This window comes from Panthera tigris, chromosome A2 (assembly GCF_018350195.1).
Source record: "Panthera tigris isolate Pti1 chromosome A2, P.tigris_Pti1_mat1.1, whole genome shotgun sequence".
NCBI classification, from domain to species: Eukaryota; Metazoa; Chordata; class Mammalia; order Carnivora; family Felidae; genus Panthera; species Panthera tigris.
In genome coordinates this window covers 58,915,432-58,941,395 of record NC_056661.1, presented here as the reverse complement: position 1 = coordinate 58,941,395, position 25,964 = coordinate 58,915,432, and the positions used below count along the sequence as shown (strand labels likewise).

The window sequence follows — 25,964 nt, the reverse complement described above, 5'->3', positions numbered from 1 at the left end:
GGCATTTAATAGGCCCACGTACAGCAGCCCAGCCTCCGGACCCCTTCTTGTGGCCTCCCCAGGCCCAGGTCAGGCGCCGTACCTGAGTCTTTCAATGCAGTGGTCCAAGCTGTCGGTCACTTCCATCAGCCATCCTTGCTGGTGGCGTTTCGTGAGGGCGGCTTTATCCACCTGGGACCACGAGACACAGGGCCACCCAGTCAGTCACTGGGCATGTCAGGCTCCACCAGGAGGAGGCCATCCCCCGCGTAGATCACCCATGGCAGCACAGGTGCCACGAGCTGTTTTCCCGTAGTTACTCCCCCTCCTGCATTCCTTGTCAACAGAACCTGGATTTTCAGGGCGACACTGTGACCCCACTCCAAGCTAACTACAGCTACTCTTTCCACTGTCTCCAGCCTCCCTTTTAGGGAAGAACTTCCATTCGATCCAAAACTGACCAGTGAGGTAAAAGAACGAGTTTCTGAGGTATCATCTTCCTGCTAAAATCGAGTCAGTCACAGGTGGCACCTTCCCCCTTCCTCCTTTCTGCCTTCAATGTAGATGCGATGGCTGGGGTGGGGGCAGCCATTTTGAACGCATGAGGGAAACCCAAGAGAATCTAGCGATGTTGGCCCTGACATCGCGGAGCCGCTGAAACAATGCCAGCACTGCGGGCTGCGTGAGAGAAACAAAACCTTATTTGTGCAAGCGGCTGTAGTTTGATTTTACTATTGGCACCCGGGTGGGCTCCTAAGAAATATAAGAGTGTATGACGCAGGCTTAGTACCAACTGAGTATAAATCACAAAGGTGGGTGCCTCTTTATTTTTAGGATTGCTTATTTGCCATCTGGGAATTTTATTACAAATATGTACTGCTCTCTCTGTGGCAAACACTTTTAAAAAATACATGCTGTATTTAAAACAATTTTTTAATGTTTTTATTTATTTTTGAGAGAGAGAGACAGAGAACAAGCAGGGGAGGGGCAGAGAGAGAGAGGGAAACACAGAATCCAAAAGCAGGCTCCAGCCTCTAAGCTGTCAGTGATATGGGGCTCAAATCCACAAACTGTAAGATCATGACCTGAGCCAGTTGGACACTTAACCGACTGAGCCACCCAGGTGCCCCATATTGTTTTTAAGTTTATTTATTTATTTTGAGAGAGAGAGTGTGCATGCAGGAAGGACAGAGAGAGGGAAAGAGAGAGAGAGAATCCCAAGCAGGCTCCCTGTGGTCAGCACAGAACCCAATGTGGGGCTCAAACTCATGAAGTGTGAGATCATGACCTGAGCCGAAACCAAGGGTCAGATGGTTAACCGACTGAGCCACCCAGGTGCCCCTGTGACAAACATGTTTTGAAGATACAGGGGGAAGTAGGTGAGGATGAGGGTTGAGGATGAGACGAGGGGAAGTCAAAGCTTTTTAAAAACATAGGCTATTTTTCTGCAGATTCCAGGGGATGAGCTAACGTTAGTTGCTGTAACTTATTTTCTATATAGGGGCCAAGGGCACCCCCCCCCCGGAAATGTGCCACCTTGGCATATTGATTATTTTAAATAAAAGTTGCTTAAGGGACCCTGTGTACAAGGACACTCAGGCCCTCCTCTGTCCCCTTGGAAGCAGGAAATATATCTCCCATGAGAAAGGTACCCCCGACCAACCAAGGTTTGTCTTAAAGCCCCTCGCCTCCTCTCCCTGGCTCCCTTCCTCTCCTTGGCTCTACTGAAGAAAGTTGTAAGAACCACTGGCCAAAGGCTGTGTGCACACACCTCTACTGATGTCTGTCACCCTCACCTGACTGTGGCCTGTCAGAGCTGGGGGAGGCTATGTTCATCTCCAGGGATAAGGGGAGCGGTGCCCACAGAAGGTCAGTTTCCCGGGGCGGGCGGGATCAGCAGGCATTGACCATAGGGGAAGATGGGCACTTTGAAGGCAGGAGGCATAGGCTGCCATGGGAACCCACCCTGGGAGGCTTGGAGGGCTGGTGGGGGGGTGCAGGAGAAGAGAGGGCTGTGAGTGGGGGTGGCTCTAGACTGAGGGAGGACACAGGTGGGCAGAGTGCCTGCTGGGCTCACCTCTGCTATCACGCCGATGCACCCCACGATGACCGCAGCTTTGGCCTGAGCGCCACTCATTCCGCCCAGCCCAGAGGTGACAAAGACCTTCCCAGCCAGGTCCTTGACCCCCAGGTACCGTCGCCCGGCATTCAACACGGTGAGCTGCAGGGAGAAGAGGAGGAGTTCACTCTCCACTCCGGCACGTCCGCCTCCCACCCCCGGCAGCCAGGCGTGGCCCCTGTTTCTCACCACTGTGCCATGGACGATGCCTTGGGGACCGATGTAGCAGTAGCTGCCTGCTGTCATCTGGCCGTACCTGACCACAGAGAAGGCAAGCTCAGGGCTGAGCTCGGTGCTAGGCACAGCTTTAAAAGGCACATGCTTTAAAATTCATTTTCGATTACCCCAAAATGCATTCCTACATTTTCCTTTTAAAAAAAAGAAACCATTATAGAGAAAGCTACAGTCCCCCAATTCTGGTCCCCTCTGGCCTCCGGGACCTTTTATACACAGATTTTGATCTGTTAAACACTGTAATATAAGTGGCAAAATCACTGTGGGGGCCATTTGGCCGTAACGACGGAGGCGGAAGGTGATCGGGCACCTTCACTTTCTGCGCTCACGCCCATGTGAAGACAGGCCCGCCACTGTTCGCAGCAACTTTGTTTGCGGTGGCCAAGCCCTGGAAGAGCTGGAGCTCCCAGCACGGAAGAGAGAGAAACAAACGGCTGCGTAAGAACACAGCAGAACGCTTCACAGCAAAGAAACAGACCAAAGTCTTCCTGTGCCACGTGGCTCAGTGAAGAAGCCAGATGTGAAAGAACCCGTTCTGTGGGATTCTGCTGGTATGACATTCAATGACCTCCAATGGGGGGGTCTACCTGCTGGAAGGAGGGCACGGAGCTGCGGGAGGCAGGGGTGACGCCTTCAGAAAAGGGTGCTCACAGAGCGGCACGCTTCATTCAGGTTTGTGGGCTATGCCATCACCGAATGGCATTGGGGTCACTGTTTGCAGGTGGGGTTATTGTCGTCATTAGTATTCGTATTATTTACATCAACAGCCTCATCTTGTAGGTATTGGTATTGCTTGTGCAGCTGGGCCCCTCACCTTCGGGGCCTTTCCACATCAGCACACACGGGTCCTGCTGATGGCTACTCATGGTTCCACGCTGTGTGTATCAGAAACCACAGAATGTTCCCCTGCCCCCTCTGATCTCGTTACGCGAACCACACTGCAGTGAGTGACCTCCTGTCTGCCTCGCTGGCCCGGGGAAGAAACCAGGAAGGGGTAGGGCTCAGTCATCAGGTGCAAGTATGTAAAATATTACTAGACATTGTCAAATTCCAAAGTGACTGTCACCAGCAATGCATAAGGGTGCCTGTGTCTATCCCTTGATAATTATCAAACACTTGAATATTTTTGGCAGTGCATTTTTCTGGTTTTTTTTTTTTTCTGTTGCCTTAATTTTACTCTTCCCTGGAGACCCCTGAGGTAAGAGATGCTCCAAGGTTTACTGCCGCTTGCTTTTGTCCTTGGTCCATTTCAACTCCCTGTCTCTTTTCTATTGGGTTCCTGTCACCCAGCAACTCTCCCCAGCCCCCTTCTCTTCTAGATCCTATTCTTGCAGGTGTGAGTCTGAATGCCAAGTCTATCCTATAATTTAGATAAGGTACTGGACCACGTGGAACCTCTTCATCTTCTTCCAAAAAAGGGGGAGGCATTATCCTTATCGTGGAAGGTTGTATGACTATTATACAATATAAAAAATGGTTCTAATATAATAGCCATCCAGCCAGGGAGATGAGTGAAACCATCAGAACCCCCCACAAGGCTGCATGGACCCCCTAATCTCTGCCTTGGGGACCCATATCCACTCAAGCAGAGGGCCCACGTCTCCCTTTGTACCACATACTAAGGGTGTCCTCTTGATCGTTTCGTGAATTCTCACGGAACTCTTTGAGGCAAGAGCTATGAACAGACAGGACCCAAGTTCCGAGGTTATACAGGGATACACTGCAGAGCTGTGAGCTGACTTCAAATCCTTCTAATTCAGTCCTTTGTGCTCAAGTTACCCACTACATGCTGCTCCCAAAATAACTCTAGGAGGTAAAATTGTGGGATCAAGTTTCCTGCACTTGGAACTTTGACCCCAGTCACTAGGTATAGTCCTCCTGGCCACCCCCAGCCTTGCTAGACCTGCCCACAATCTGCGACCACCTGTTTTCCCACATCTACCCTGGTGCTGACTGTTATCTGTAACTTCATTGTGTCAGCCTGACAGCTTGGCTAAGTTAAAGGTTTAAACCCTTCCCGCCTGTGTGGGTGATTTGCAGCCATTTTAGTCAATTGCCCACAGCACCCGGGTCAATCCTCAGGTGCAGCAGACCAGGTCTGACTCTGCAGTTCTACTCTCTTTAAACCTCCACCCTGAATCTATAAAACAGAAGCATGCCATCTTGTCCAATGTCACACTTAGGAGGCAGCAGGTCCAGGATGCAGACCCTGTCCCTCTGACCCTGCGGCTGCTTCCACTGGTGAAGAAGAGGCCATCAGGCCTCGCAGTAAATAGTAGTAACAGTAGCTACTTAGGACCAACCAAAAAAGTAATCGGGTTTCTGAACCTCGGTTCCTTCCTCCACAAATTGGGCCAATAAGGGCGCCTAGGTCAGAGGCTTGTACAGAGAGCCAAACACCATGGTATCTATAAAGCTCACCAGGACACCTGACACCTGGTAGTGACGATTATGATGATAACATTGTAAAATCTTAGCCTGAGGCTTAATTGGCTCCCAATACTACAGACCTGATCACCCCTTGTCCCTGGCAAGAGTCCTTGACCCCTTGAACTCAGGACTCACTCCTGAACTCAGGAAATGCCTAGACACTCCTGCCTGTCAATTTCTTTTAGAAACTAACTAAGGAAAGGCTGAAACAGGAAAAGGAACATTTGAGAACAATATAAGCCCTGCCACAGATGAATCATAAAGTGCCTGACAGTTACCTCAGCTTCATTATAATATTAAAATCACCTTCTGAATATTCATCCTGAGCCCTCAGAAAAGAAGCCTGCTTAGCTGTTGAGAGAGTGGCTTTGGACACGATTCCCCATGACCTCCTTATTCTGATGATTAAAGTGACCTTGTGAAGCACCTCCACCTGGTGTGGTCTTTGTGTATAGCTCCTGGGTAGAGCAGACCCACTTTGGGCCAGGTAGCAAAGAGCAACACACCCAGAGATCCGTAAAAATGTACAGATCAGGACATTCGCTGTAGCATTCTTTATAAGCCCAAAGAACCTGAAACAACCCAAATCAGGTGGCAGGGGGTTAAATAAATCATGGTACAATTGAACACTGCAGGTAAAACAAGAGTTCATTAGACCCACGTTTCCCGAAATGGAACAGTCTCCAGCTATACTGTCCAGGGTGGAAAGGCTGGTGCAGATGGCATCCATAATGGTCTACCTGACTCTGTATGTGCATGAGAAATTTTTAAAGACACAATGTGAAATGGGGAGAAGAGGGGTTTCCTTTTCGCCATACCTCTTTTTAAAATAACGTTCCGGGGGTGGGGGGAATGTTTGCAATTCAGAGCACGCATTGCATTAATTTTATGACAAATGAAACGGTTGTGCTCTGCATTTTGGGGTTTGGGTTGCACAGGTGCACACATTTGTTACACTCATCAAATGGTGCACTGGGATATGCGCCTTTCATGTAAATTTCACTTCCGAAGAAAAAAGCCCTGTAAACAAATACTGAATTCCTGGCGGTTGTATCTGCTGCTTACTTTGAGGCTGTCAAAAACCAAGTTGGACAGATGGATGCATGGAGAGAAACAAGACTTACATTGTAACTCCCATAGCAAAGAGCTTCTCATACTCTGTCCGGGAGGAATAGTTGGGAATGACCTGGAAAAGAGGAATGGGAGCCAAAGGCTGGGGACTGGGGGGGGGGGGGACAGAGCCCTCTGAAACAATGGGGAGCAGGTGTTGGGGGCACCTGGCTCTCCTGCTGCCCCCAGGCAGGCACTGTGCCCGGCTGCCCCAGGACCCACCATCCCGTTGGTGATGACCAGCCTGGGGGCCCCGGGGCTGCTTGGGAAGAGCCCCAGAGGGTGTCCGCTATACATGACCAGGGTCTGCTCCTCTGTCATCTGTGACAGGTAGGACATCGTCAGCCAGAACTGCAGGGGAGAGCAAAGCACGGAAGGCTCTGTAAGTGGAGGGCCAACACTGAGCCCCAAGTCACCACCCAGGCCCAGAGAGCTCCCACAGCCCCAGCAGTCCTGCCAGTGCCCTGTCCCTTCAGGCCCTCATTACTCTCCAGTGGCTCCTGGTGCCTCGAATAATGCCACACATGCCCTGAGGGCCTTTAGTACCCCCAGAATGCCCAGGGTCAGCATCTCAGGCATCAGGGAGGCAGAGACCTGAGTCCCGAGCCTTAGATTGTTAGATCCTACCAGGCCAGAAGATGTGGGGAGGGGAAAGGCCATACAGTCCAGCGTACCTGAGCCCAGTTGCTGAACACCTGCCCATTTCCTCCATAGGTCACGAGCTCCTGGGGAAACTGGAGAAGACATGGTGGCATCTGAGATGGGGGTCTGGGAAGGGAGGGCCCCCACCTCTGTGCTGTGCCCAATGGCTGATGGCCCTTGAAGAAGGAGTGTTAAGGGCAGGGGGAGAAGGCAGAAAGGGCGAGGCCCAGACACAGTGACCTCTGCAAGAACACTGGCCCCCCCATGACCTTGTAAGAGCTCAGCGTGAGGTGAGAGTCAGAGCTGGATCTGGGATCACTTTGGGAAGTTAGCCCAGGGTCAATGTCAGGGGTCTGTCTGTGACCAGGTTCTGGGGTCAAGGCCAGGGCTGAGGAAGCTCTCACCTCTGGGTAGAATATTCAAATTCTAGGATCATATTGCCCTCAAGTATAATACTCAGAGACTCACCCCCGCAAAGGTTATCCTTTATCAGATATGGGTATCTGATGTACAGACTGGCTCTCAAGGACCCCCATGACAGATGCATGTGGCCAGACTTGCATCATCCACACAACAGTGTGGCTATTGAGCACTGGAACCATGGCTCATTTGACATGCCCTAAGTGTAAAATTCACCCCCAATTTCAAAGACTTAGTAGGGAAAAAGGTTGTAAAATGTCTCAGTGATTTTTATGTTCCATGTTAAAATGATAACATTTCTGATACATTGGGATGGACAAAATACAGGAGTATATCTGTTCGTTATTATTTGTTTGCTTTTTCATGTGGCTTTTAGAAAGTTTTTTTTTTTTTTTTTAAGAAAGTTTAAAATGCCATGTGTGTCCATCATACCAACGTTGATATCTGGAGGTTCATGCTGTACTCTAGTCACAGACGATGTAGCCACGGGGGGGAGCCGGGAGAAGGGTCTATGGTCCCCCTCTGCACTATCTTTACAACTTCCTACAAATCGATCGTTGTTTCTAAATAAAAAGCTTAAAAGCATTACATGTATGTCTTGAGTTACATTTCTATTGGGCAGTGCTGGCCCCTGCCTCAGTTTCCCCCGGCTGTTACCTGGGCTACGGCAGGGTCCAGGTTGTTCATGATCATGTGCATGATGGCTGCAGTGGCCCTCGTCCGGCAGGGGTACTGCTCGATTGGGTAGGCCCTGCAAGGGGAGTCCAACCACCAGGTGTGACGAGGGGAGGGCACCAGGCTTCCGGCCTGCTGAAGCCTAGGCCCTCCCTGGCCATAGCACAGCATCCGGCCACAGAGGTGTGCACAGCCTGGGAGCTGCCAGCAGAAGGCGGTTCCAGACCACCTAGGCCGGCCCACTCTGGTGCTCACGTTGTGTTTAACACCCCTGCCCTTCCAAGGATGGCAAGTTAGGCCCCTACCGCCCGCGGGCCACCCCTCCCTCCCCCTTGGCGGGCTCCAACTGGGAGAAGATGGACTTCAAAATAAAGCTGAAGTCTGCTTTCCAGAAGCATCTCCTCCGGGTGGAGTTTATTATCCATCCCTTCTTTCCTTCATGTCACCAGTGCTCCTGGCATCAATTCTAGAGCAGATGCCAGGCCAACAGGCCCCAACAGGAATGAAGGGACGTGGTGCCTACTTGATGGGGAGAATGACATCTCCTGGGGGTGGTTCCAGACAGGTCTGGACCTCTGGCACATTCAAGAACAAAGGTGCTTGGAGCGTGAGTCCTGGGCGGGGGCAGCAGTATCTGGGAACTGTGAGAAGGGCAGATCCTTCTGGCCCCCCTGCTCCCAAACTGCTGAATCCACAGTGTGGGGGGAGGCCCAGCCATCTACATTTTCACAAGGCCTCCAGTGCCATGCACAGTTCAGCCAGAACCTAAGCTATCTCCTTACTTCCCGGCAGGACAAGACATGAGGTTTAGAAAGGGATTTTGTACACAATTTGGCTCCAGAATTGCACAGGATTGACTACCCAGGATGGTAGGCCAAAGAGACCTCTCTGGAAAGGATTCCCTTATCGTCTGGCCAGGCTGGGGGGCCTGCAGCCAGCTCCAGGCTACAGACCCCCACAGGTGACAACACAGCCATCATGCCCTCTCCGTGTGAGGGGCATTGACTCAGCACGCCACAACTCAGCACGCCTCCTGGTGTGGACAGCCTGCACTTCCCCCTGCTGACCCCTGAATCGGCCCCTCCCTGGGAGCTTCTGGGCCCCCTTTGGAGCTGCACCTACCAGCGCTCACCTCATTTTAATGTCGGGGCAGAACCGGTACATGTAGATATGCCCGTACAGTCGCAGCTCCTGGGCAAACTCAGGGGCCAGCAGCTCCTGGACGTCCGGGGGGAAGTAGCGCAGGGCATTCCTCAGTGCGAGCTGGGGAGTTGGGGGAAGAGGGGTGAGGGGCAGCAGGGGGGCAGAGGATCTCCAGGCCAAGGATCACGAGGCTTCCATGATGCGCCATCCTCCTTCCCTACTCAGAAATCCATGGCCCCATCCAGAGACCACCTAGTTCTCACTCCAGGCCCATCTACAAGGTCACCTTTTGCAAGAAGCCTTCCCAGATTGCTCTCCCCCTTCACATAGGCAGACGTCTAGGCCCTCCCTCGTCTTGCTCACTGGAAACCAGACTGCTTGATCCCAGTCAAGGACCAGAGGGTGGCCTGCCCTGAGGCTTGCAGCTACACTGGGAGATGCAGACTCAAGGGCAGGAAAGAGATGTCCCAGGAGCTCACAGGCACCTTGTGCAAATGCAGAGAAGCAACCCTCCACCAGCGCCCACCTTGGCAAGCCGCATTAGACAGCGCACCCTGCACATTTTCCCCCAAATTCAGGCAGGCCTGGGGCAGGCCAGGAGAAAGAAGAAACCTTCATAGGGCTTCTCAGGCAGCCCAACTCCCAAGCCCCCCAATACTCCTCCACACATCCCTGATGTTCCTGGTCCTGCCGCAGGGCCTTGACACTTACCTCTCTGCCACCCTGCCTTCTCTTGGAGGGTCTCTCTCTTTACTCAGGCCTCGATCCAGGTGCCCCCCTCCACAGAGGCCTGCCTTGACCTCCCCCTCTTGACTCCTAGCCTCTCTCCCCACCTCCGTTTCCTTCCCAAGCTTTTCACTGCTGGGTGTTCTACTGGTTGTTTGTTTCACTGCTTACAATCTGTCTTACTAAGCACAAGGAGGGCCAGAGTTCTAGCAGACCCCTTCATAGCTCCCTTCCTTCCAACACCCGGACTGGAGCCCGGAGGCAGCAAAGCTGGGGAGGCGACCAAGGGTATCTGGGTAGAGGTTGAGGCCATTTATGCAACCAGCTGACCCTGGGGAGCAAACTGTTTTGGGGGTGGGGAGCTGAGGAGCTGAGAGTGGTGAATTTATTCCCTCATTCATTCAGTGCATGCCTACTGAGGGGGAGAGGTGGTCTGATAACCTGAAGACAGGTGGGCTTTGGACACGGGGAGGCAGGAGGTGATGGGAGAAGGCCAAGGCCCAGGACTGGGGACACCAGCTTTGGGCAGGGGCAGAAGTGCCCCCAGGGAGATGGTGCTGGAAGTCCAGCCAGGAGCACGGATTCCTGCCGGCCAAGGGCAGAGGGCTAGGAGGAGGGCGGCTTGTCCGAGGCACCCAGCGGTCCAACACTGTGTGGGCTAAGACACATCCCAGGACTGAGTGACAAGGATGTCACTGGGGCCTCAGCAGCGGGGCAGGGTGGGAGGAGAGAAAGGAGAGGGGTAATCCGGGAAGGAGCAGATAGCAAGAGAGGCGATGAAGAAAACCCCAGCTCAGGGTGTTACAGAAACTTGGGAAGGTCTGCAGACCCACTCCCTCATTTAATTTTCATGTGGAACAAAAGCCCGTCATCCCTTCTCCCTTAGAAAAAAAGCTGATGAGAAATATGAGTTTCTCCCTCAAGAACAGTGGCCAGGAATACCCTGCAGCAGGAGGGTGTCGAAGTCCAGCTGACGCAGGGGTTGCCCACAGGGTCTGGTGTGGCCTCTGCTCTGCGTTCCTCACCAGTTCCCAGGTGCCGCACTGCTGGCCCGGGGACCCCACTTTGGGAGCCGCTACAGGACAGCCAGGAGGATAAATGATCCACAGCAACCTGCAGCAGCCGGGTTGGCTCTCCTGACCCGCTGTTGAGTGAAAGAAGCCCACACCTAAGGGACATACTGCCAGCTCTGTTGAGAGGCTGTTCAGGGGCAGGTGTGGCCGTGCCACGTGTTAGAGGTCAGGCCAGCAGTTCTCCTTCAAGGCTGGGGTCTGTTCCCCGCTCCCTGCACCTGTGACAGACACATCTGTGCACGCGTGGTTTCCGTGGCTTTCTGTGCATGTTGTACCTCAACACAAAGACTGTTGTTGTTTTCTAGCTGGTGTATAGCTTCTAACAAGAGCTTGCAAGTGAAACTGAACATTTAAAGAAAAGTTTTGAAAGCAATATATCACACACACACAATCTACACAATATATATTACACGCATACACACACAATCTACACAAGACTTGACCTTACTACCCAACTCCTAATATATTCTATCCTGTTCTAGCTTGTTTTATTTTGCTTTCTGATGAATGCTACTTGCAACCCCCTAACCAGATTTCACAACCTGCTAAGAGGTGGCAAGCAGTGGTCGGAAAAAAACTGTCTTCACTGTTTCCCCAGCAGGGCTGGCTTCACTACTGGGCCTAAACCTGGTGTTCTTACTAAGGACCTGGATTTGACCTTGTCAAATGCTTTTGCAACCTTGTTCAGCTAATCACATAACTCAAAAAATACAACAGAGGTTCCTGTCAAAATCAATGGTTCTTAAATTGTGTCAGTTGATAGAAATGACTAGGCCATTTTGCTTGCTTTTCTTTCCTTCCTTCCTTCCTTCCTTCCTTCCTTCCTTCCTTCCTTCCTTTTTCTTTTCTCCTTTCTCTCTTTTTTTTGAAGTTTTTATTTACTTAAGTAATCTCTCTACCCAACATGGGGCTCCAACTCACCACCTGGAGATCAAGAGTCACACACTCCTCTGACTGAGCCAGCCAGGTGCCCTTTGGCCATTTTTCAAAATGTCTTTAAAGGCCGTAAGAAATTCAGTCTGTTCTGAAGGAAGAATGCATGTGTGCCATAAACGTAACGGGGATTCTGGCAAGGTCCATAGCCTAAATGCAGCACAGAAGCTCTGTGTGCTGTATTTCCCCTTGTATAAGATTTCCATTTTGTGACCATTGAATTTTTCTTTATCCCTGAAATTCACTAATTTAGTCTAGACCTGTCTTTTTTTTCTTTATTATTTTTTTTATTTTTTAATTTTTTTAATTTTATTTTTTAATTTTTATTTACTCTATCCCAGAGTGCAAGTGGGAGACAGGGGCAGAGGGGGGAAAGGGAGGGAATCTTTTTTTTTGAATGATTATTTATTTTGAGAAAGAGTACATGTGCATGAGAGCAGGAGAGGAGCAGAGGGGGCGGAGAGAGAGAATCTCAAGCGGGCTCCATGCTGTCAGCACAGAGCCCCACACAGGGCTTGCTCCCATGAGCCCTGAGATCATAACCTGAGCTAAAATCAAGAGTTAGACACTTAACCAACTGAGCCACCCAGGCACCCCAGTCTAGACATGTCTTAATGTCAACTATTCTATATCAAGTTCTCATTTTTTTTCTGGGATAAACGATATCCTTTTATCTACAATTTCATGTTTTTACTTAGTTCAGGAACATTGTCTTCTATTATATTTTCGCTCAATAACTTTATCCCCTGTGTCTAGAGTTACCTAACAGTCAGGCAGTAAATCCTTCTTCAGTGAAAAAATCTACAAAGTAGCAGCTCTGTTTGCTGACCTGGGTCACTCTTCTGAGTCTCTGGTTGGGAGTTCTCACAAACTTCATGTTTGCCCAAGGTCCGCCAGAGGTCTGAGGCAGGCCTATGGGGGGCCCGGGGGCCCCCACAGAACCTCGGAACCTCAGCAGAGGAGGCTCAGCGAGGAAAGGGTGGGTGCAGTGACGAGGTTGGAAGCCCCCATGATAAGCATGGGGACAGCAGTCAGAGTTGAGTCTACCCTTGGCCCTGCCTCCCACTACCCGTGTGAACTTGGGCCGGTCACCCCTGCCTCAGTTTCCTCATCTCTTGGCATGGCCTACTCAGCTGGGTAGTTGGAAGGATTCGATGAGCAAATGTACATTGTGTAGCATACAGCACCTCTACTCACCCACTCTTTTGAAGATCCCTAAACCAGAACCTAAGGAGTATTTCTTGCTTCCTCCCCTGCCCTGGCTTTGTAGCTTCCTTGTTTGCAGGGCTTGAGTTTATTGTAAGATGCCACAGCACCCACAGGGAGCAAAAGTAGGCACCCTACTTGGCAACTCACACCCTGGGTGGTCAACTGGCATGCTAATCACAGGATGCTCCCACAAACACTTCACCTCTGCATATCTCAATCTACACCAGAGGGTCTGCTATTCCATATCTCAATCTACACCAGAGGGACTGCTATGCAGCATATAGAATGTCAGACATGGATTTTCACTGGTCAAATTATGGCCCATTAATCATATAATGCATGTTCCAAGTGGGCTCTTATTGGTGAAATCAGCTGTATTCAAGACACGTAAATTGGAAAGAATATTCCAGACCACCCCCATTGCCTTAATAGGCCTAAAAATCTAACAAGCTCAGTTAGGGCCAAAGGATTGATTCATAAAATGTTTCAGGGTCAGTCAGCAGGTTGGAGAAGTCTGGGTGCTTGACAGTGTGGTGGGCAGAATAACGACCCCCAAACACATCTGCATCCTATTCCCCAGAACCTGTGAATTTGTTTAATAACAAGGCAAGAGAGACTGCAGATGTGATTAAGGTAAGGGTCTGGTGTGGAAGATTATCCTGCATCATCCAGGTCAGCCCTATGTATCCGCCAGAGTCCTCGTAAGAGGGAGGCAGGAGGGTCTGAGTCAGAGAGAGAGACCTGAATTTGCTATGCATCTGGCTTTGAAGACAGAGGACGAGGCCACAAACCAAAAACTGCAGGCAGCCTCTAGAAGCTAGAAAAGGCAAGGAAAGAGATTCACACCTCCTCAACCCCCAGAGCCTCCAGAGGGAATGCAGCCTCACTGCATATATTTTTTAACTTGACCCTTGTACAATGCATTTATTGCTGCTGAAAATATATTACACGTACGCATAAACTAGGCTGATCTGATATGTAATATTTGCGTCCAAAGAAATGAGAATCACGAGACTCAGTAAGACAGCAACTGAGCAAGCATGATTTCCATATCCTTGCATTTGCGCTAATGTTTCTTGCTCGTTGCCCAAGGAAACCCATTTCAGCTTTCTGACACCCACCGTTGTAAGACAATAAATTTGTGCTGTTTTAAAGCCACTCCGTGTGTGGAGATTTATTACAGCAGCCCTGGGGAAATAATGGACAGGGACAGGATCCTGTCTTGGGGACGGTGTTACTACTGCCCTGAGCAAACCTTTTCCATGTTGGTGGCTGATCAGCTAAAAGGATACCAGCCTGCGACTTTGTTTATAGGTCACGGAATGGCCGTGTGTGTGTGTGTGAGAGAGAGAGAGAGAGAGAGAGTTTGGCTCAGGCCTTACTTCCATTCTAACCTGGCAGTGTGCTGGTGGGGCAAAACCCACCTACCTGAAAGTCGTTGGCTGTCACTACATCTACCAAAAATGACGGCCATGACTGATTTGGTGCAGCCTTGTTTGAATCACCCCTGTCCTTGCACTCACTCTTGCTCAGGCTTCATTAGGTCTGCTCTGGCCTGAACTGGAGCCAACCAGACCAACTAGGAGCGTCCAAACTGAGGCTCAGACTCTTCCTAGCTGGGGATGGGGTGGCCTCTGCATAGGCTGCTGCTACGGTGACCCAGCTCTTCCTACCTCAGTCTACACCAGAAGGTTGGCTACATCACACATGCACGCTTCACCTCTCTGACCTTCGGTCTCTTCTTCTGTAAAAAGAGCACACTGATAGCACAGGGCTGTCTTGGGGACTCACTGAATCAACACGCTCGGCACAAGGTCTGGCACACAGAGGTGCCGTATGAGTGACAACTGTCAAAACGATCATGTCCCACACTCATAGCCCTCCATGCTGCCAGCTCTTTCTTCTACTTGGGTCTCTGCCCACCCTGCCCTTCTAGATAATCTGTCGAAAGCTTTTATACTCTCTTTATAACTATATATATGTATATATAGTTAATGAGCAGGTTTATGCTCCTACTCAGACACCCTCAGGGTCTCCCCATGACTCAATCAATAAAGTCAACACTGTTTTTGGCTTTCAGGGTCCTCTATAACTTGGCTGGGCCTGACTCTCCAAGCTCCACAGCCAGCTCGAGCCTACACAGGGCCTCCTCCACCCCTGGTATACTTTGGCCAGGCCCATCTCTGCATTGTCACTCCCTGTCTCCCCTTGTCTACAAATGGCCTTCCTTCTTGGACTGAGTCCAAGAACCTTGCCTATGTTGTCAAGACTGCCTCCTCCAAGAAGCCCTCCTAGGTTTCTCCTGCCTACTGAACTCCTGTAGGATTTGGTGGGGGCGCTTAACAACATACCAATTCATTCAGCAACCCAGTACCAGTGTCACTGAAGATCCAGAAATGAACCCCACAGAGCCCCACTCTTAAGGAGTTCAAGATAGTGTGTTATTAGTGATGGGGACACAGACACACTGGGGTGGTCTCCAGGTCTGGTATCTGATGTCCGGAACAGTCCTTGTGGGTGGGGCAGGGTTTGGGGAACAGGTCACTGAGAGTAACTGCGTACAGGGTCAGGGGTAGCTGAAGACATTTCGGGTACAGCAACCGCTCCTGTTAGATGATGGAAATTCCTGCACTGTAGAAGTCGTCTTGTGTTTGTGCTGAAAACGCATTGCCTAAAATGTGACAGCCAGACTGCCTATGTTTAAACAGAGAAATCTACTGAAAGAAGAGCAGAGAGTGAAGCACACCAAATAATGGAATACTACCCACCAGTTAAAAGGACGGGTAACTCTAAACTCGCCAGTAATGAACGTCCAAAAAAACTGATGTGTATAGATTGCAACCACTTACATGCTTAAGAAGGACACACATGCATATCGTATGTACATAAAACACATGTGGAAGGATATGCAAAAAAAAAAAAAAAAAATGGCCGGGGCGCCTGGGTGGCTCAGTCGGTTAAGTGTCCGACTTCAGCTCAGGTCATGATCTTACCCTTCGTGAGTTCGAGCTCCGCGTCAGGCTCTGTGCTGACAGCTCGGAGCCCAGAGCCTGCTTCGGATTCTGTGTCTCCCTCTCTCTCTCTCTCTCTCTCTCTCTCCCTCTCTGCCCCTCCCCCACTCACGCTCTGTCTCTCAAAAATAAACATAATTTTTTGTCAATGGCCTATCAGAAGTAGGGAACTTACACTTTTATAAGACTTGAGTTCCTCATCTTATACAATTACCTGGAAAGTTTATGTCAAAAATCAAAGAGACACATTTAAATTTAAACAAAAAGAATAGAAAGCAAGCTGAAGGAAAAGCAGAAAGCGAGCTGCTGGCGGCTTTGGAGGTTGCTGGGTTCGGACTGCCTGGGAGAAATCGTTTGTGTTTCTCCTCTGAGGCGAGTGTTCGCACACAGGACGCTTCTGTGACTGGTTTGGGGGGTCCCCCCCCAGACCAATTCTCCACACCAGCTGGGTGGCCCGAGCGTCATTCTGTTCTGACATCATCTGCCTGAGTCAGCTGAGACCCCAAAGGTTAAGGGCTCAGTCCCACAAGACTGCCCCTCCCACCTCAGATGCCATCACACACCCCCAGGCTTTCACCTGTACGGGGGACCAACCCGCTAAGTACCGGGGTTCCCACCACTTCCCTCCTTGGGTTCAGTAATTTGCTGAGAAGCTCGCAGAACTCAGAGAAACGTGTCTACTGGTTTATTATACAATACAGCATATGATCAAGGGTCCGGATGAACAACCAGATGAAGGTACACAAGGCAAGATGTGGGGTGGGCCCAGCACCTCAATGTGTCCCGCAACCCAGCTCTCGGAACCCTGCAGTTATGGGATTTTTATAGAGGTTTCAGCACATAAGCATGATGGATGATTAACTCAATTTCCAGCCGTTCTCTCCTCTCTAGGGAATGGGGGGGGGGGGGGGGGGAAGGGGCGAAAGTTCCAAGCTTCTTATCTTGGAACGGTCTTTCTGGTGACCAGCCCCTATCTAGAGTGGCTTCCTTAGAACAAAAGAATTTCCCTATCACCCAGGAAATTCCAAGGAATTTAGGAGCTCTTTGTCAGGAGCTGGGGTCGAAGGAAGGGAGGGTCAGGGCAGAGGTCAACATCCGTCCTTCTTACTATCTCACCAACCTAAGGCTGGCTGACCCTGGCACCCTGAGGGAAGATGTAGCGGCTTTCAACAGCCCCAACTCCCGGACCTGCAAGCAAACTGCGACCTACACAGGGCAAGGCTGAGGTGGCCCAGCTCCTCAGCTCCTGAGTGCCCCCCTCCCAGCACAGGACACCATCACGCAGCCATAAAGGTGTCACCTGAGATGGGCAGGTGACAGGGCCCTCCATGCCCTCACGGTCAAAGATTGAGCCCTTGGCGCCCAACAGGGAGGTGACCCAGGGGGAGGAAGCTTGAATGACTATTTTGACGTAGTTAAGCTGGGCCAGATAAGCACCATGGAAGAGGAGGCAGAGCCAGGCCCCCAGGGCCCAGGCCCCCCACTGCCCCTGCACCGGAGCTGTCCAGTCCCACCCCAGCGCCCCCCAGCGCCCCCCAGCGGCCTGGCCCCACACTTCCCCTGTGCCTGCACTGTCCAGTGGTGCCCCAGCTCCGCCCAGCGCCCCCCCAGGGCCCCCCTCGCAACACCCCTTACCCCCAGCACCCTTCCCCCACCCTTCTCCTGCCCTAGCTCTGCCGGGTCCGCCCCAGCATCCCCCAGCGCCCCATCCGCGCTTTGTGAGCTGCCTCCGCAGAAAGTTTAGGGGGCCGCCACTGAAGAGCGGCAGTCTTCACTTAGGGTGGGGTTGTGTGATTCCTTTTTTAATGTTGGTGCCTATTTGTATTTTTTTACTTTCCCCTGCACTGTTCCTGAATTTCTCAAGTAATTCTGAGTAAAGAAAAAGGAGGATACTTTATATCATTGTGCCACCTTCTTTATTTCCTCTGGTCTCCTCCACTGCTCCGTGGTGTCATTTTCATCCCCAGTTTACAAGGGAGACAAGTGCGCTCCTGGACGGTCGGAGCTGCCCGGGGTGCAGGCTCGCGCGCCCCCAGTCCTGGGCTGGCTCCAGGCTCTCCAGGCTGTGGGTGATGGTCAGGGACACCTCGGCAATGCTTTCAGCAGCACCATCCCGCCCCCGCTAGGGTTCTAGCCTTGCTGGCTGCACACTCACTGCAAGACTCGGGGGAGGGACACAGAAGCGAAAACAAGAGCTGACCTGTTACGTTGTAGAACTTAAAAGTCATGTGCGTGTCAGGGGTGGAAGGGTACACTTTGGGGGCGCTTGGATGGCCCAGTTGGTTGAGCAACCAACCTCTGCTTAGGTCATGATCTCACAGTTTGGTGAGTTCAAGCCCGGCATCCGGCTCTGTGCTGACAGATCCGAGCCTGGAGCCTGCTTGGGATTCTGTGTCTTCCTCTCTCTCTGCTCCCCTCTCCACTCACCCTCTGTCTCTCACTCTCTCAAAAATACACTAAGAACATTTTAAGAAGTAAAAAAGAAAGAAGGCTACACTTTGTTTACACCAGCCTCACTCCTCTGACTGGAAGCAGCCACAACTCCACTGCCTCCTGGCTGGGGGACCTTGAACTTCAGGATCCCCATCTGCAAATGGGTACCCTAATCTTGCACCCAAGGATGAACGTTGGGGAGAGAATGAACTACAGTAGGCGTGACGAGTGCAGAGCAAACACATTGGATCCCCCTGTCCCACCGACACCCCCTCTGGGCGCTCTTGGACACCCCCTGTGGGCTCTCCTGGACACCCGCTCGGGGAGCCTTGGCGGTGAGGGGTGGGAGGCTGAGTTGAGAAGCTGAAGCTCCTGCGGAGAAGCAGGAACAGAAAATGCCCACCCGGACCACCTCAAGGACACCCAGAGGGCAAAGGGCCCAGCAGGAATGGCGCCCAACTTCTTACCTGCTCCTCCGCAGGGCTAAGGCCAGGGGTCCTGACGGGTGCGTGGGGCACCCCAGCCCAGCGTCCCCGGTTTTCCGGGAGGGGCCGCAGTGGCAGGCCGGAGCATAGCACCTGGAGGCTGGACATGTTTGGCCGAGACTGAGACGGAGGCCAGCTCTGTGGGGAGGCCAGGGAGAGACTGGGCAGTCATGGCCCAACTGGGCGGGGACCTCCTGCTCCAGGCCGCCTCCTCCAGCCCCTCATTGGGCCCAGGGCCTGCAGAGGGAGCCATGTGTGGGTCATTGGGTCATTGGCCCCTCGCCTGGCTGCTTGCAGTGTTGACCCGAGGTGGGGCTGGTGTTCTGGGTAGAGGCAGGCTTCACGCAGGGGAGATTGCTACCTATTGGTTTGTTTGTCCTGTTAGCGAAGTGTTGGCCTTGAGGGGCTGTGTTTCCCAGGACGCGGCTTTGGAGGGCTGCTGGGGCTCTAATGCGGGGGTTCGCTTCAGCAGCCTTACACCAGGCAGGCGATGCTGGGATTTGTGTCTTGGTGACGGGGAGCATGTGATACTGAGGCTGGCGCAGAACGCGGGGTCTGTGCAGAAAGCAGGCAGTGCGCCTTGTACCCCTCCTCCCTGCCACTCGTGCAGGGGGCACGGCAGAAGCCCACCCAGCAGCAGCTGTACCCTCCTCAACTCTCACATGCTGCTTCATCCCCTTCCCAGAGCTCTCTGTAAAGGGCCCACATGGAGATGCCTCTCATCCTCGATTCCATTAACAACTTAGCAAGGAAGTGCTCCTTATTAGCCTTATGCTACAGATGGGGAAACTGAGGCCCAGGTGGCACTCACACAGCCAGGAGGCGACGGCAATAGAATCCTGGTGGTCCTAGGAAAGCAACCCATCTGGGTGTGAACCCAGCTCAGCTCCTGACTAGCCCTGTGGCCTTGGGCCCTGTCCCAATCTACGCAAGTGGGTGGTAATTAATCACTGGGCTGTAGGAGGCACGAATGGGTTGTGTAAGCACCCAGTGCAGTACCTGCGTGGGGCAAGGTGAAAGGAACAACAAACATCTTCCTAGTGCTCACGCTTCTGAACACATCACATGACCCAGTTCCCTTTGTCCCCTCATCGGTCCTGTGGAGTTCACTGTCCCATTTTACGGGTGTGAAAACTGAGGTCGAGAGAGGTGGTGGGAACTGGGTTAGTCACACGGTGAGTCACCGGAGGTGCTAGGATCTGAGCCCTCAGAACCCAGAGCTCTGGCTCTAGCCTCCCTCCCAGTCACTCTTGCAGGCCCCCTGCCACAGTGACGGTGCTGTTCCTGGGGTCCACGGCATCTCGCTCCTCCGAAAGAAGAGCGAGGAGAAACTCGCTCAGCTTTGCTTTTTGTCATTTATCCATTCACTTGATCTTTCAAACATGATTGAGCACCTTCCTAGTCAGGCACTATTCTAGGCCCCGGGAACGAACATCCTCGCTGCAGACACTGCCCCCTACCCAGCTGTGCCTGCAGTGTGTCTAGGCGTGTGTGGCCTTGGCTGCCAATGGCAGGCACCTGCATCTCTCTGTTCCAGGGCTGCTGCTGGTGAACCAGCACCTGCTCTCCCCCTTCAGAGGCAGGCTGGGAGGCCTGGGGAGCTGACGGCCCTGTCACCACCTATCCCAGGAGTAGCCCTCAGCCAGCAACAGATGGAGGGAGGATGGTGGATAAATGCCCCAGGTCCCTTGCACCTCAGCAGGGTGGAGGAGGGAGGCAGGTGGTAACTCAGGGGAGTGCTCTATACGATCTGCAGAGTGCCCAGCAGGACTGTGCTGAGTTGCCCCCATGGGGTATGGTGCCCCAGCTGGTTGCTTTCCTTGCCCGTCCCACTCCCCGCCCCCCTCCCTGCCACCTGAACAAGACAGTACCTCAACAAAGTAGCTGTGCACAAACCTCCTCTTAGGTTTTGTTTCCCGAGGAGACCTCATCTTCTGGTGGGTCAAGATAAGCCAGAACTCAGTTTTTGTAGAATCCTCTGATTTTTAAAGGTTACCATCAATTAAGAAATGGTTTTAGGGGCTCCTGGGCATCTCAGTCAGTTAAGCGTCCAACTTCGGCTCAGGCCATGATCTCGAGGTTCGTGAGTTTGAGCCCCACGTTGGGCTCTGTGCTGACAGCTCGGAACCTGGAGTCTCCTTCAGATTCTGTGTCTCCCTCTCTCTCTCTGCCTCTCCCCTGCTAGCACTCTAGCTCTCTCTCTCTCTCTCTCTCTCTCTCTCAAAAATAAATAAACATTAAAAATAATTTTAATGGTTTTAAACATTGTACTGGACAAGATGGATGCATTGTATCAATGTCAGTATCCTGGTTGTGATATTGCAGTGTTGCAAGATGTTACCAGTGGGAGAACCTGGCACATGGGATCTATTGTTTCTTACAGTAGAGAAACCTACAAGAATCCCCAAATACAGAGCTTAAGTTTTTAAAAAAATCATGCAAGCTGGTTAAAAGAATGAGGATCTCAACAGATGTTACACATGGCCAACTGGTAGGTTCGAACCCTGGCTACACTACTCACTCACTAGCTGTGCGTCCTTGGATAAGGTACTTAGGCTTTCTGTGCTGCAGTTTCCTCATTTGTAAAATGAAAGCACTAATGGTACCTACCTCATGGGATGTGTCTGAGGGTGATTAGATGAGAACATACGTGAAGGTTTTAGTGCTTGTTACAGAATAAGCATGGATAAGATATTGTTATTTTTCTAATTGTTGCCTGTATCTTTTGATACAAGGAACGGGTCAACGTATGTAGTACAGAAAGTATATACTACTTTGTAGTACAAAGAGTATATGCGCACATGTGCACGAACTGTCTCTGAAAGAAATACAAAGAACTGCGGAGGGAAGGAGACTTTTCACTATAAAACTCTTCCACACTTTCAAATTGTCAGTGTACCAAATGCCACTGAATTGTACACTTTAAAATGATTAATTTTAGAGGCACCTGGGTGGCACAGTTGGTTGAGTGTCTGACTCTTGATCTTGGCCCGGGTCATGATCTCACAGTCCGTGAATTGGAGCCCCGCATTGGGCTCTGCGCTAATGGCTTGGAGCCTGCTTGGGATTCTGTCTCTCCTCCTCCCTGCCCGTCCCCCACTTGTGTGCACTCCCTCTCTCTCTAAATGAATAGACTGAAACACTTTTATAAATGATTAATTTTATGTTACATAAATTTCACCTCAGTGAAAACAAAACTCTGGTGTTTTTGTTTTTTGTTCAGGGGGGATGGGGCAGAGGGAGAGGAGAGAGAGAGTCTTAAGCAGGTTCCACTCCCAGCTCGGAGTCCAATGTAGGACTTGATCTCATGACCTGAGCCAATATCAAGAGTTAGATGTTTAAGTGACTGAGCCACCCAGGCACCCCACTCTGGTGTCTTTGAATTTTGTTCCATGATAAACCAAAAAAATAAAAAAATTAAACTAATAAGGAGTAAAGAAAGGCAGGCAGGCGCTGTAAGCCAAACCCAGTTTTGCTCAGTATGTGCCGGTCCCTGGCCCTCAGCCCTTGGGCTCATGGTGCTTGATGTGGTGGTCTCTCTCCAGCCATCATGTGCCTGCCTCCATTTCCCCTCCACTTGCCCCACTGGCTGCTTCTGTCCTAGCCAGCCTCTCCTCCCAGCAACTCTTGGCCACCAGCACCACACAGCTCAGCCCTGCCTGCCTGGCACCCCCAATCCAGACCACACTGGGCCTCAATCTCTGCCGTATCACCAGCATATCCAGCTGGCCTTCCCGAGCCAGGCAGGACTTCTGTCTCTTGGACCACAAGCCTGGTCCCAGCTTCCCCTCCTTCTCCATCCATTCTGCCACCCTGGACATCTTCTGCTGAACCATCCTGACCCCTGAGCCCTCCACCATGAAAATATATCTGGACCCTGAGACCACCCTAGCCTGGGTCATGCCCACCCTCTCCCCCCAAGATAGCACCAGCCTCTCTCCTGGTCCCCCACCTCCTCCCAGCCACCTGCAGTCAGCTAGCAACATGGCTGCAGACTATGCCTAGAATAACCCAAATGTGGGCCAGTTTGTTCTGGGCATGTGGATCCTCTGTCTGCCTCTGATTTCTCCATCCACTCTTGTCTACCCCAGAGCCTCCTGGCTGCTCCTTGCTCACACATGCCCACGGTGGTTTAAAAAAAAACTTTTTTTTAATGTTTATTTATTATTAAGAGACAGAGCAAGACAGAGCAGGAGCATGGGAGGGGCAGAGAGAGGAGGAGACACAGAATCTGAAGGAGGCTTCAGGCTCCGAGATGTCAGCACAGAGCCTGACGTGGGGCTTGAACCCACCAGCTGCGAGACCATGACCTGAGCCGAAGTCGGACGCTCAACCGACTGAGCCATCCAGGCGCCCCATGGTGGTTTTAAAACATGCCAGCAAATCCTTGCTTGGGTGCTTCTTCCAGTGATGCCGGGGTGTGGCCCTGCTCTTGAGTCTGGGCCAAACTTAGTGCTTATGGGGTAACTAACAGAAGGTAGCCTGAGACTCTGTGGAGCAGCCCAAGTACCCGGGACCTCAGGCTGGGGCGTGCCATGTGGAGGTGCTGAGGTCAACCAATCAGCTGAGCTCTGGTGCATGAGGGAGCCATCGGGGATGGCCGACCCCAGCCAGCCTCCATCTGATGCAGTAGCATGAGACGAATCACCCAACTGAGCCCCTTCCCCAAATTTTGACCCACAAAACTGTGAGCAAAAATTTAAATGATTGTTTTAAGCTGCTAAATTTTAGTGCAATTTGTTAGTTAATAGCTACCTAGGAACATTACATCAGGGAGTCAGCAAAGTCTGGTCCTCTGCCCAGGAATCTCCTCCAGGCTCCTCACCTGACTCGCATCTCTGCTGAAGTCAGACACCCTCCCCGAGGCCTGTCCCTACCACCCTCGTTATGTGCAGTATACATACTTCCCATCCTTTATCCTGGTGTATTTTCTTTTCTTTTTAAATTTTTTTAATCTTTATTTATTTTTGAGAGAGAGACAGCGTGTGACCAGGGTAGGAGCAGAGAGAGAGGGAGACACAGAATCCGAAGCAGGCTCCAGGCCCTGAGCTGTCAGCACAGAGCCTGACGTGGGGCTCAAACCCCTGAACTGTGAGATCATGACCTGAGCTGAAATCAGACGCCCAACCGATTGAGCCACCCAGGCGCCCCATATCCTGGTGTATTTTCTCTGTTGTACCATTATGCCACCTGACGTGATCTTATATATTTATTCCTGCTTTCTATGATGTAAATTCTATGAGGGCAAAGAGCCTATCTGCCATGTTCTCTCCACTGGAGCCCCCGCACAGTGGGCAATTCAGTATCTGTTGAATGAATGAATGAATGTGAGCCCCTTTGAGAAAACAGAGGCTGCAGAAGCCGTCTTCTTACTGAAGCCCCGGGCCTCTGGCAGGGCATACTCAACCCTCCATCCCAAGACCCAACACTGAGATCCCACCATGGGCCTGGAGGAATCCGGTCTCCAAGAATTTTCTAACAGGGATGGGCTGAGATGTTGTTCTCAACTTTGGCCACCAGGTGGCAACACAGGAGACGGAGACTCTTGCCCTAAGGACGCAGAGGCTGGGGCATGGGGGAGGGTCAGGAATGCATGTGTAGGTGAGATTTGGGACCCCCTGGCTTGTGGATGACTGTTAATCCCTGGGTCCTGGACGCAGAGCAGCAGCAGCCCTGCCTGAGGGCCAGATTGGGGCTGAGCTGGATGCTTCTCAAGGCTCTCAGTCCACGTCACCTGGTAAGCCATAATAAGGAGTTTCTGGTTTTATCTGTGAGCTGGGTTTCCCACTTCTCTGCCATTTGAGACCTATCATCACCATTTGGAGCCATATCTTCAAGCAAGCAGAACTATTATTTGCTTAATAGTTTTCCTTAAATAGACCTTTGAAACTTGGATAAATGTAATAAGAAGGAATTTTTATATTACCACTGGTACAGAAACCAGTCACTTGCCAGAAACAGGCAGGAACTGTAAAAATAATCACTAACATCTAGGACTTAGACGGCACTCCCTGATCCATTGCACAGGGAACTGGGGCACAGAGAGAGGTCAGGCAAATTTCCTGATCTCACACAGGGGCAAGTGGCACCTGCTGGGTTTGGAATCAGATTTTTCAAGAGCAGCTATAAAACTGTGGTTGCGGGGCGCCTGGGTGGCTCAGTCGGTTAAGCGGCCGACTTCGGCTCAGGTCATGATTTCTCGGTCCGTGAGTTCGAGCCCTGTGTTGGGCTCTGTGCTGACAGCTCGGAGCCTGGAGCCTGTTTCAGATTTTGTGTCTCCCTCTCTCTGACCCTCCCCCCGTCATGCTCTGTGTCTCTCTGTCTCAAAAATAAATAAACGTTAAAAAAAAAAAATTAAAACTGTGGTTGACCGCAGCACCCTTTCCCACACACTCACACCGCCAAGTGTCTCAGGTGCACACCCGCACACAGCATCAGCTGCTCCCCGGGTTCCCTCATAGCCTGACTTGTAGGAAGCAGGGAGCGGGGGTCAGGCCTGGTCTCCCCCCGCCCAGGACTAGCTGGATGTTTATCTTCTATCTTTCGATGGCCTGACTTTACTCTCCTTCCCTCACACACAGGAGGGAGGCCTCAGCAAGTTGAGCGCTCACTTGGAGTGTGGATCAGTGGCCGGTGACCAGGTAAGGCAAAGAGCCCCGCTGGCCAGCAGGGCGTGAACTGAGAACCCCCACCTCTCCTCCCAGAGTCTGGCCAGGAACGACCTACAATGAGGCAGAGTTCCGGCAGGACCTGGAGACACCTGTGGAAACAAGGCTACAGGGTGGCCTTGGGGGGATTAGAGGGCAGTCTTAGGCCTGACTCTCAGAGATGGAAGATCCTGGGGTAGTCGTCTGTAGAGGTCTGCTTCCCCATACCAGCCCCCCTCCCTCATGTAAGGCAGCAAAAACCCCCCAAGAGGGCACAGTGCTCCCCCGACCCGCCGACACGCCACTTTGCTGACGCTTCTTGGCCTTGGGTGGAGGATGGTACCCCGGGGCCAACCGAAGGCTCCGCCCCACCGGCGACCCGGCTCTTTCCACCCAGGCTCCGTCCTTCCAGCCCCGGACTGCTGCCGGGCTAGATCGGGTGCGGGGCGTGGAGGCTGGACGAGGCCCGCCGCCCGCCGTCGCCCACCTCCCCAGTCCCCAGCAGTCTGCCGCCGCACCACCCTACCCCCCACCCCCGCGAGCAGAGAGCGCTCGCACCCCCGCGCTGTGCCTTGGTACGCGCCGCCGGGCGGGGCGGGGCGGGTCCCGGGGCGGGTCCCGGGCCGGGCGCTGCCGCCCCCGCCGGACCAGGGGGACCGCAGCCCCGCGCGCCCCGCAGCCCCGCGCGCCCCGCA

At 52.1% G+C, this 25,964-nt stretch overlaps 1 protein-coding gene across 1 annotated transcript in view; it reads right to left on the bottom strand.

Annotated features, from left to right (window-relative positions):
* UROC1 (urocanate hydratase 1) overlaps window positions 1–18,730 on the bottom strand; it is a 40,808-nt gene extending 22,078 nt beyond the window's left edge. The window contains exons 1-9 of the mRNA XM_007097391.3: window positions 18,605–18,730; window positions 8,742–8,872; window positions 7,592–7,685; window positions 6,547–6,606; window positions 6,095–6,223; window positions 5,887–5,948; window positions 2,288–2,354; window positions 2,057–2,200; window positions 83–171 (exon numbers count right to left, since the gene is read on the bottom strand). Of these exons, the coding sequence (XP_007097453.1) occupies window positions 83–171; window positions 2,057–2,200; window positions 2,288–2,354; window positions 5,887–5,948; window positions 6,095–6,223; window positions 6,547–6,606; window positions 7,592–7,685; window positions 8,742–8,872; window positions 18,605–18,730 (902 nt within the window). The remainder of the gene's footprint in view (window positions 1–82; window positions 172–2,056; window positions 2,201–2,287; window positions 2,355–5,886; window positions 5,949–6,094; window positions 6,224–6,546; window positions 6,607–7,591; window positions 7,686–8,741; window positions 8,873–18,604) is intronic.
* Between the last annotated feature and the right edge of the window lie 7,234 nt (window positions 18,731–25,964).